Source organism: Condylura cristata, unplaced genomic scaffold (genome assembly GCF_000260355.1).
Source record: "Condylura cristata isolate star-nosed mole 26May11 unplaced genomic scaffold, ConCri1.0 scaffold00046, whole genome shotgun sequence".
Classification (NCBI taxonomy): domain Eukaryota; kingdom Metazoa; phylum Chordata; class Mammalia; order Eulipotyphla; family Talpidae; genus Condylura; species Condylura cristata.
This window is the reverse complement of record NW_004567147.1, coordinates 252,579-262,965: the sequence shown is the minus strand read 5'-3', so window position 1 is coordinate 262,965 and position 10,387 is coordinate 252,579. Positions and strand designations below refer to the sequence as shown.

The 10,387-nt window shown below is 50.8% G+C and overlaps 3 protein-coding genes across 4 annotated transcripts in view; 2 read left to right on the top strand and 1 right to left on the bottom strand.

Annotated features, from left to right (window-relative positions):
• ZNRD1 (zinc ribbon domain containing 1) overlaps nucleotides 1-586 on the top strand; it is a 4,318-nt gene extending 3,732 nt beyond the window's left edge. The window contains exon 4 of one of the 2 annotated variants that reach the window (XM_004694747.2): nucleotides 142-586. In XM_004694747.2, the coding sequence (XP_004694804.1) occupies nucleotides 142-166 (25 nt within the window). In that variant the 3' untranslated portion in view covers nucleotides 167-586. The remainder of the gene's footprint in view (nucleotides 1-141) is intronic. The other variant, XM_012734129.1, reaches the window with a different exon arrangement.
• A 1,837-nt stretch (nucleotides 587-2,423) lies between these two features.
• PPP1R11 (protein phosphatase 1, regulatory (inhibitor) subunit 11) lies at nucleotides 2,424-5,707 on the top strand. Its single transcript, XM_004694746.2, has 3 exons — nucleotides 2,424-2,703; nucleotides 3,777-3,885; nucleotides 4,319-5,707. The coding sequence occupies exons 1-3, from the start codon at nucleotides 2,635-2,637 to the stop codon at nucleotides 4,519-4,521; spliced, it is 381 nt and encodes a 126-aa protein (XP_004694803.1). The 5' UTR covers nucleotides 2,424-2,634; the 3' UTR covers nucleotides 4,522-5,707.
• A 527-nt stretch (nucleotides 5,708-6,234) lies between these two features.
• The window catches only part of RNF39 (ring finger protein 39), a 9,164-nt gene continuing 5,011 nt past the window's right edge, over nucleotides 6,235-10,387 (bottom strand). The window contains 4 exon segments of the mRNA XM_004694716.2: nucleotides 6,235-6,972; nucleotides 8,304-8,395; nucleotides 8,566-8,588; nucleotides 10,292-10,386. Coding sequence (XP_004694773.1) covers nucleotides 6,392-6,972; nucleotides 8,304-8,395; nucleotides 8,566-8,588; nucleotides 10,292-10,386 — 791 coding nt within the window. The 3' untranslated portion in view covers nucleotides 6,235-6,391.

The following is a 10,387-nucleotide window of genomic DNA, read 5'->3' as shown; positions in this document are numbered from 1 at the left end:
ATTTTCAGTTGTCTTGAAGGAAGAGTCAGAGCTGCCAGTACTTCACATTAGCATAATGTGAATGTTCTTTGAGTATCTCATTTTAAATTGCTTGAACCACTTACTTTGGTCAAATATAACAAATCCTTTATTTCTCCATAGGTTCCAGGAGAAGGAAGACTCTTGATTTTTATTTTGGATGACTCAATCCAGGCTTCCTTGGAAGGTGGAGGATATTAGGTTTTTAGACCTCCTGGCTGAATGCTTTGCTACCCAAAGGAAGCAGATCATCATATGGGGAATACCAACTGTTCTCAGAGAGCTCCTACCCCTAATTAAATTTCCTTATCAAAGTTATATTTTCATACCCGAAACTTAAGAGTGTTATATCAGTACAATGTTACTTCAATAAAAAAGTAAGTTATATTTTCCATAAGACCCAGGCATATGTATATTATTTACAATATCTTGTTTCAAAAGGAATTTAAATGAGCTTACAGAGATGTGTTTTGTCAACAAATATAGCAAGTACAAAAGGATAATATAAATTAGTACATGAGGAAGAAAAATACAAGTATGAGAAAATGGAGCCAAGAATGAACCAATATAAAAAAGCAACTTACAAGTATATACCCACATTTTAGGGAAACAAAAAGTGGGAGTTTGCATGCTAAGCAATTCAATAGATAATTTAACCAGCTCTACTTGATATGAAAGTTTGGACAATAAATTCTGATACCAAGGGAATAGTAAATACTTACTAAAAGTGACATTTTGGGAATATGCACATATATTTTAATTGCTTGAGATAAATATATTCATTGAAATATATGTAGAAAGGTAGAAAAAAGTAATAATCAAGGAATCCCACTATATGGAGATACTTGTTCTTTTAATGGGCTCCACTATACATGCTGGATTGTATCTTGTTCTGTTTGAGTCACAAACCTGAAAGGGAAACAAATACATGTAATCCAGGCTCAGTAAACATTCAGATTTGTGTTTGGAAATCTAGTCAGGGCATTCCTTGATTTACATGGTAATCAAGGTGTTACAGTAATGATTGTAATTACCTAGCAGTATGCAGAGTTTTCAAACATAAACTCTTCTCTTTGACCCCCCTGAAAGCAGTTTGGAGGGATCAGCAGAGCTGAGCTTTCCACATTTCATTTGAACTGTTCTGGCAGTAACTTTGTTGCCCCACCCCGGAAACCTAAAGCAATTCTGTTCATGTTTCTATCCTTTAAGCCTTTCCCTGCTTCTTAATACAGGAGAAAACACAACTTTCTTAGGAAAGCTTACAGACTTGTATGTAACCACAGACATCTGTTGCCTCATTTGGTATGTAATATCCCCCTTATATCTCAGCGTACAAAACTGCATCAGTGTAAGGAATACATTATAAGCTAGCTATATAACAATTTGCCTGTGGTTCTAATTTTTACATTAAAAAAAAAAAAATTTATGCATTCTTGAACCGGGGTACAGGTGAGAGGATTCACCAGAGACAGTGGGGAACAGAACAAGCTTATTGACTGAAACAATGCTGAGGAGAGCTGCGAGATGGGACAGGTCTGTGCCATTGTGGGTCAGCCTCCTGGCTGGGATGTAACTCCAGCTGCAGTGGCTGTGGATAGCGTCATAGTGCTGAGACTTAAACCCTTGCTCCAGCCAGGGAGGCCCCCTCATTTTTACTTTTTTTTGCATCCCTGAGAAACATTTTCTATCAAAGCATAAATTGGCCAATTTATGACCTTTCCTTAATATTACTCATCTCCACCCCAGAAATGCTGGCAGAATCAAATTTAATAGATGCGATTTATTTCTAGGTTAGTATCCCAATGACTTACCATTTTGTTACTACTAAACGCGTAATCTTTCCCTGTTACAATGGGAACTAAAAGGCAGGATCTGCGAGTTTTATGCTCCTTCGTCTTAAAGGCTTAGCGCAATGACAGGAGAAAACGCCAAATGGAAGGTGCATGAAGAAACCCGCTCAAACGCCTACAACTGTTCCTAGATCACTTTTTCTCTAATTTCCACGGAAGAAGCCACGCCAGTGGGTTACTGTAAGGCGTCACTAAGGCTCCTTAGTTTTCCCCAGGCTCCCACAAAGGGATAAGGACGGGAGGGGCTGGCTCAGCGACCACAGGTCTGAACCGGGTGCCGCAACCCTCCCCCGCCTCAACGGCAGGGGTGCGCCGAGCCACACCTCTCGGACGCCGCAGCTCCGGCTGTCCTCCCGCCCCACCCCTCCTTGAGCTGAGGGGGTGTCCGAAGCTGCCCACCCTCCTCCACACCGCGCGACGCCTCTTCCGCCGAGTTCCGAGCGCTTTCTCGCGGCGCCTGCGCACTGGCACACCACTGCGGAACTAATCCGGCGAGTCCCGCGTTTTGACGCAGTCAGTAGCCGGGAAGTGAAAACGGGGACTACTGTCTGCGTCACACCCGGAAGTTGAGAGTCGGAAGTGGGATTGGACAGGTTATCCTCAGGGGTGGGGAAGCGGAGGCCCAGGAGGAGTGGGGAAAAGAAGGCCGAGGATCCAGACTATTTTTCTGAATCCGATACCGATTCTCTTAGTCTCAGGGACACTGAAAAAGAGAAGGGTGTCTCATCCCGCTTCCTCCCCGCCTTCCTTCTTCTCAGCCTTAACCATGGCCGAGGCAGGGGCTGGGCTGAGTGAGACCGTCACTGAGACAACGGTTACCGTGACAACAGAACCCGTGAGAAAGGCGGGGGGGGGTGGTACTGCGTAGGGGTCTGGGTGACTGGGAGGGAGGGGATTGGGCTTGGGAGAGTTGCTGAGGGGTTGGGCCGGGGGATCCAGGCGGGGCGTGGGATTAAGGGTCTGGGTTTGGGAGAATTGCAAGTTACTGAAGATAGTTGGAGCAGCAGGCATGGTGCAGAAGTCTGGGCAAGCGACATGGAATAGAGAGAGGATGTAGGTGATGCTGTTGCAGCGGTGGTGTGTATGCGTAATGAAAGAATGGGAGCTCGGGGACTAGGGGGTGATATAGGAAACTAAAGGAAATGTATGTAAAAATCCAGTGGAGGTAAGAAAGCATGTTTGAAGGCCTGCAGTAGGGGCATTTAATCGGAAAGGTGTTTACCAATAAGTAGCTATTCAAGGAATGAGTAAAGAAGTAGAGAGGACAAGAAATTTGGAGATGACATGATACTTTGAGAAATTGGAGCTGTAAATAGAAGGAAGTATAGAATTTTAGGGGGAGAAAATGGTTAGGTTGCTATCAAAGAGAGAAAGTAGTTTTGGGTTTTATAACATCCGGATTAAAGAAGTTTATAACAAGAATTACCAGAGATAGGGTGGTAGGGAGTAGGGGTATGGGGTATGGGGTGCTAGGCTTGAGGTGAGGATGTATTTCTCTCTTTAATGGGAAAAAGAATAGGTGACCTGAAAAAAGAAAGGGAGATCAAGGAGTAGGCATTAGAGACTGAGAAAACAATTATATATTAATAACATCAAGGATGATTTGGGGAGAAAAATGGAAAGCCAGGGAGGATTATGTTTTCTTTTAAAGGTTTGCTCCCCTAGGTTAGGAATTGCGTCTTTTCTGTGTACTAGTAGTCACTGAGAACAGGAAATAATTCTTCATGATTACTCAAGGGACTCCCTGAGGTCAAAGATCTGTTCTACTTTACTGGCTCGGCTTTTAGTGCCATTTCCGTGAATGATTGAATTGGGGAAGGGAAGAGAGGTGGCCCCTAGGAGAGAGTGGGAGAAGTCAATAGGAAGGAATTAGAAGGGAGTGCCTCTCCCTTTTACTGTACCTTCCAGGAGAATCGGAGCCTAACCATCAAGCTGCGGAAACGGAAACCAGAGAAGAAGGTGGAATGGACGAGTGACACTGTGGATAACGAACATATGGGGCGCCGTTCATCAAAATGTGAGTATTGGTTGGCCCATAGTAACCTTCAGTCTGGTTCCCCCCTACATACCGCATTCCTTCTGCCTTTACATGTGCCCTGGCACTGGCCTTCCTGAAGCCCCCAGGCGCTCCTAGTCCTGTCATTGCCTTGGTGGTTCCCTGGTATCCAGGAGAGGAGATCAGAGTTAGAGGAAAAGAATTAGGATATGCCAAGGTCAGAAAGCAAGGGGTACCACAGATGGGAGAATTGGAACTTTGGATCCCTGACTCTCTGAAAAGACAGGGTTGGGGTGCCTGAGTCCCAGGGGTAGGCCTGGGGAAGCTGGACTCTGGCAAGTAGAAAATAATAATGGAAGTAAGAATTTGGGAATGGAACTGACTGTATGTCTCACTCTTCTCCCTTTTTTTTTTCTTCCCCCCTTTTTAACTGGATTCCTCCCTCTAAACCCAGGCTGCTGTATTTATGAGAAACCTCGGGCCTTTGGCGAGAGTTCCACGGAGAGCGATGAGGAGGAAGACGAGGGCTGTGGTCACACTCACTGTGTACGGGGCCACCGCAAAGGACGGCGTCATTCAACTCCCGAACCGACCCCCACCACCCCTCCACAGCCTCCGGACCCTTCCCAGCCCCCGCCAGGGCCAATGCAGCACTAAATTCCTCTCATCCCTGCCATCCCTGTGTTCGGCTGGCCCTGAATGTATCCATGTGGCTACTTAAGGACTAAACCCATCGTTTGATCCCTTCTCCAAGCCCTGTTCCCCTCTCCACTGCCTGATAGATGGAAGGGGGAGGAGGGTAGAAGAAGGTAGCCAGAGATCCTGGAATTCTGACTTGCTGCTATTCTACAACCCACACTTCTGGGTTCTCCCAGCTCTCATTTCTCCAGCACCCCTCCTTCTCGCTCCAGGGTCCAAGCACCTTGGTCCCTGTCTCTTCCCTTTGTTCTCACTGCCAAACTGCCTGTCCTGGGATCCAGTTATCTTGGCCCCCTGCTCTCTCTACTTGAGTCTCAAACACTTAGATTGAGTTTCCAACAGCTCCAGCTTTCACTGCCAGGGTCCCAGTCAGATTCCAGGCAATCTTGCCACAGCTATGCTTGTTTTTCCTGGCTTAGAACTCTTTCACTCGTGTATTTATATAATCCTAACTCTTCCTCCTTGCCTGAGGAATGGGAGGCCTTCTGGGAGACCTCAGGGCTCCCAGCCTTCCCCTGGCCTTTCCACCCATCTCCTTGTGCCCTCAAGGGGAGTTAGGGAAGACAGGTCTTTGTCATTCTCACCTTTGATGGAAAATAGAAAATGTCATGAAACTTCTCCTATCATGTGATCTAGGATTTCGGACAAAGCTGGCTTCGAGACGGGTCACTTAGTGCCAAGTCAGCCTTTGGTCTTCCAACTTTGGAAACAGATCCAGTACAGTTCCAGGGGCTTCCGTCTCTGGGAGTGGGAGGGAAAGAGAGGGCGCAGTGATAGGGGTAGACCCCCTTCTAACTCTTACCCCTTCCTTCCTAAGCTTGATGCCTCTGCCTGCCCAGATGTCCAGCCCTCCCCTCCCTTCTTACTAGTATCAGGATGTTCTCCAGGCCTCTTGCCATGCATAATTGCAGAGATCAGTCAAATCCTTATCACCACTGAGATCTCATTTATTGCCACAGATGCACAAAATAAATAACCCAACATCACAAAATGTGTTAAATACGGACCCATTTATACACATGGGGTAAAGAGGTGAGGCTATGTACAGAGATGAGTTTGGGGTGTCCAGCTGATTCCCGGGTTGAGGAAAGAAGAGGTAGCACCATTGGTTCCTTACTATGAATATGTGCAAAAGGGAGTTTTAAGGTTTTAATGGAAAAGGCATAGAAAGCAGTCATAAAAAAGGGAGGAGTAGAATTGACCTGCAAAGGATATGAAGTTTCCTACAAGACCCTAATACCAAGGCCAGGTCAACTCTTGGTTTTTAGTTTGGTGTGGTTTTATTTAGGAGGAGACTTTTGTTTCTCTTGAGAAAAACCTCAGAGTGGACAGGGGAGGAAAGCTAAGTCTTAGCACTTGAGAAAGCATTGGACCCTTTGAAAGTGGGAGAGGCATACCTGGGAGGTAAATAACTAGCAGGGCCTCTGGTAGCACACCTGGGCCATTTACCAGTACTGATGGGTAAGGCCTTTCCCGAAGTCAGAAGTCAGACGTGGAATAGCGTAAGGTAGAAGGCAGAGGTCAAGTTGTTAGTACCGGGTGGCTGTACAGGAGAAGCATCTCAAGAGGGAGGGGCACAAATGAATTGGGCTTTGGTATTGGATCTGGAAAGGAGTTTAGTTGGGTTCTTACACTTCCGGAGAGAAGAGAGAAAGAGGAGAGTGGGGTGCTTATTGGTACTTCTGCCCTAGGCCTGTGGACATGACCCCTGGAATGAGTGGGCTTTCTGTGTCCAAGAGAAAGCAACCTGGCTGCAGGCCGGACTAGGTGTGTGTGGTGGGGAGGGGTGGTTGGCGACCGTGGGGGACAAGAGGGGCAGCTGAGTGGCTCAACCTTCCGCGGGTACTATACGGAGTGGGGCACGGGAGTCGCGTGTGCACAGCAGCGGGAACACGCGCTCCCCCAGGGGCCCCGGGGCCTGGAAGGCGAACAGCAAGTCCAGCGAGCGGCCGTCGTAGAAGGCCACACGACCCCTTTCCCAGTCCAAGTCCACGCGAATGCGCCTCGGTGGGGGCCCGGCATTGCCCAGCGGCGTGGGCTCAGGTGCTGTGAGTGCCCACAGGCGACCCCCGCGGCCCTCCACGGCCCACACGGCCCCCGCGGGGCACAGACCCACGCGGCCCTTGCGTTGCACCGACTCCCCGGCCGCGCCCACAGCGTAGCGGCTCTCGCCATCGTCCTCCTCTTCCCCTGAAGAGTTTCCGCAGGAGGCGGCCTCCGCGGTCTCCACCTCCCAGCAGTGGCGGCCGGCCCCGAAGCCCTGTGCGCCCAGCACCGCTGGCAGCTGGTCGAAGCGCGCTGGGCCGTCAGGGGGTGCGGGGGTGCCCGGGGGTGCCAGTCTGACGCTGCGGCAGTCCGGGGAGATGAGCAGCTGTCGGTGCGCTGTGCCAGGGTCCAGGGTCAGGTCGGCTGGAGAGGGGAAGACAGCGACAGGACCCCATGAGAGCGATTTCTGAGACAGGAGGGAAGGGACGGAGAAAAAGTAGTGGAGAGCACGTAAGAGACCCCAGGGCAGGCACAGGAAGGGCAGGACTGGGCATGACCTAACCTGTGCACTGAGGCACCCCTGACTTCTGTAGAACTGGAGGTAGAGAAGAGCCCTCTGGCCCAGGGCAGGGGCAGAGGGTAGGGATCAATCGAGAGGTTGACTCGTTTGTGGAGTTGGGGAGAAAGAGTGAAGCTGATCTGATTTTTAGGGAGGAGTGGAGTCTGGTATCTCAATCTGCAGTATCTGGGGTGGATCCTGGGAGCTGGGTCAGCAGGATGAACCTAAAGAGAAAGACTGATACCAGATACTGAACCCCAAGGGACAGAGAGGAGGGGCTGAGAAAGGAAGCCTAGGCATCCAGAGAAACCAGCCCACTCACCCACAAGAACAGGGAGTGGACGGGTCCGTTTCTGTAAGGAAGTTGGGAGGAACACGAGGCCCTGAGAGCAGCAAGGACCAGAAGGAATCACTGGGGTACTTGGGTGAAGGGTGCCACAGCTGTCTGAGTTGGGTGGAAGTAGCTGACCAAGAAGGTGAAGCGTCTTCTCTGGGCAGTTTAAGGAAGGATGGAGGACAATCTTGGGAGTGTTGGAGGAAGGAACTCTACAGAAACTGCAGAGAAGGCTCATAGGTGGGGCCGGAGAGATGAGGAGTCCTGGGAAGCTTTTAGAGAACAACGATGAGAATTGGTGAAAAGACATTTGAGGGGCAGCTGACTTCCAGGAGTCTGTTAAAGTTAGAGGAAGTGGGTATGAGTGAATGAAAACTTAAGAGGAAGAATGGCTGAAATAAGAGGAATAGAAGAGACATTTTTATGGACTGAATTGTGTTTCCTCCCCAAAAAGATATTGCACTCTCCAGGACCAGTTGGCCTGATTTGAAAAGTCTTTACAGATGTAATCAAGTTGGAATGAAGTCATGAGGGTGGACCCTCGTCTGTCCATTGTGAATGATATCCTTTTAAAGAGGGGAAGAGGGGAAGACTTTAGACCCAGAGACAAACGCATACAGAGGATGTGAAGGGAGATTGGCTCCCATAGGCCAAGGATCCTCTGAGGCTACCAGGAGTTACAGAGACAGTTTTCCCTCACAGCCCTTATAAGGAACTTGGTTTTGGACTTTTGCCTCCAGAATGTGAGATGGTAGCGATTTTCTGTTGTTTAAGCCACTCAACAGAAAACAGAATAAAAAGGGAGCAAACCTAACACAGACTCTGTGCACCCCATTCCCGCCCTTCTAGCCCCTTCCTTACCTGTCAGCCTATGAAGCATGTTTTTGACCACTGGGTAATCTTCAGGGAGATCGTCTACTGTGTTGGATGTCTTGGGAGTTGGGGCATCAAGTCTGGACAGATGAGGAAGAAGGATCAGGACGTTGGTAGATACCCTCTGGTGTCCACACCCCTACCCCACCCCGACCCACCTAGGGTCTTACCCTAGGTGGGGGCATAGATATGGGCCTGTGAAAAGGTGATGGATATGGTGGCAGGTGGAGGGACAGTGGGAGTAACTCACCTTCTCCAGGTCTTCCTTAGATCCTGGGTGGGGAGAAGAAAAATTGGGTGTGAATGCTCAGTGTCATACTGCGGGGAATCCTCTCTCCTGGCTCAGGTGAGCTGGGTCTTAGTTGGTGAGTTCTCTTCCCACTTTTCAGAGTGACCTTAGCCTTCATCCCCACTGCTTCCTTTACCCTCATTCACCCCATCCCCTCTCCTGACCTTCCCTCTCCACTTTATCTTCATCCTCCTAATTCCAAGCCCACTATCCTCCCCTTCCCTATTCCCAAGCCTCATCCCCTGTCCAGACTCATCCATGCCCTTTTCTTGACCCTGGTTCCTTTCCTTCTGCCCCACACCCGACCCCAAGCCCATTCTCTCTCTCTTTCACTGACCCCTATCCTTATGTGCCTTCCCAAGGGTTTATCCCAGACAAATACCTCCCCCTATCCCATGACACAGACCAAACATATACCCAGAGCCTTGGGCTAAGAGTTGGTATATAAAAGCCTTATAATAAAACTGCTTCCCCTCTTGCCATAAAAGCCCAGTGGCGTTTATTGGGCCCTTTGTTTTGTGTGTCTCTTCCCTGGCCAAGGAGGCAGCTGGACTTGGATGTGTGCCAGGAGGCCCAACAACTTGCAGGGTAGCTTGGGAGCCAGTAGAGGGCGCTGGATATTTCCCGTCAAAGGTTAGGACTTCCCCTCCCCCCTTCACTGTCCAGTGGGAATGACTGCAGCAGACCAGCACGGGGATGAAGGGAGAGAGGAAAGGCAACTTGCCTAATTATGCCAATTACACCTAGACTAATTAGATCTATGTGCACTTCAAAGGGTGGAAGCAAGACCAGAGACCGGCTTGGCTGCTGAGGAGAATCCAGTCAGGAATCCCGGATGCCTAGGGGTCCCACAAGAGCATGGGGTTGGTTGATGGCCAAGGAGTAGAGGGCTCCTGAGGGGCGCTGGGGGTGAGGTGGGGGTGGATGGGTGATAACGCTGGGATGAGGAGAGGAGCTAGATGGCTGTTCCTCACCTCAGCGCCAGCCACCACCGCCCCTACCTGGGGCCTTGGGAGGAGCTGAGGACAGTAACTAACAAATACAACTCGGCTAGAGCCTGAGCCCGGGTGTTCGGATTTGCAATCCATCCTCCCTTCTTTTGACAGCCCCTCCTTCCCCGGCTCTCCACTTCTGCGTTTTCTCCACGCGCCCCCTCCGATACCCCACGCTAGTAGCTCTGCTTTCTCGTATCATCCTCCCAGGCTCCAGCTCCCCCTCGCGCCCCAAGCCCCCTTTTTCCCTCCCCCCACCAGTCAGCTTCCCACTCACACCCCACTCTCTGTACCCTCCCCGCCCCCACCCCACCCCAGATCCCCTCCTTCACCCAGGTCTCCTGCGCACCCAGGGGCCTCCCTCCGTGACCCTGCACATCGCAGGTTCGAGGGGCGCCAGGGGAATCCTCTCTCGTCTGGGCCAGCGCCGCAGCCCCTTCTCTGCCTCCCACCCCCTCCTCTCCAGCTTCTCCCAGGAGACATAGGTGTGCCCCCCTGAACCCCCCAGCAGTGTCAACTTCTCCCCTGCGCCCTTCCCCGCACCTCTCACTTCGCTGGAAGGACTCGTGGTCAGTCCCGCCCCTTCGACCTTTGCTTCCCTCTCAGTGCCATCCTTCGGCGAAACTTCACCCCCGGGCACCCACGGGTCTCCCCTTATTCAACGCCTGCGGACCCCGGAAAGCACCCCGACTTACCTCTTCCTGCGGGTCCAGGCAGCCCATGGTGGGGATGCGCCCCCCTCGCCGCCTCCCGGTGCGCGCCCCCGGCTCGGCCAGCTTCTCCCGCAGCCC

What these genes read in the sequence shown, in the direction of transcription:
- PPP1R11 (XM_004694746.2), top strand. Translation starts at nt 2,635, where the DNA reads ATGGCCGAGGCAGGGGCTGGGCTGAGTGAGACCGTCACTGAGACAACG. An exon ending in TTACCGTGACAACAGAACCC is followed by an intron (nt 2,704 to 3,776) that starts GTGAGAAAGGCG and finishes TGTACCTTCCAG; the next exon opens with GAGAATCGGAGCCTAACCAT. An exon ending in GGGGCGCCGTTCATCAAAAT is followed by an intron (nt 3,886 to 4,318) that starts GTGAGTATTGGT and finishes CTCTAAACCCAG; the next exon opens with GCTGCTGTATTTATGAGAAA.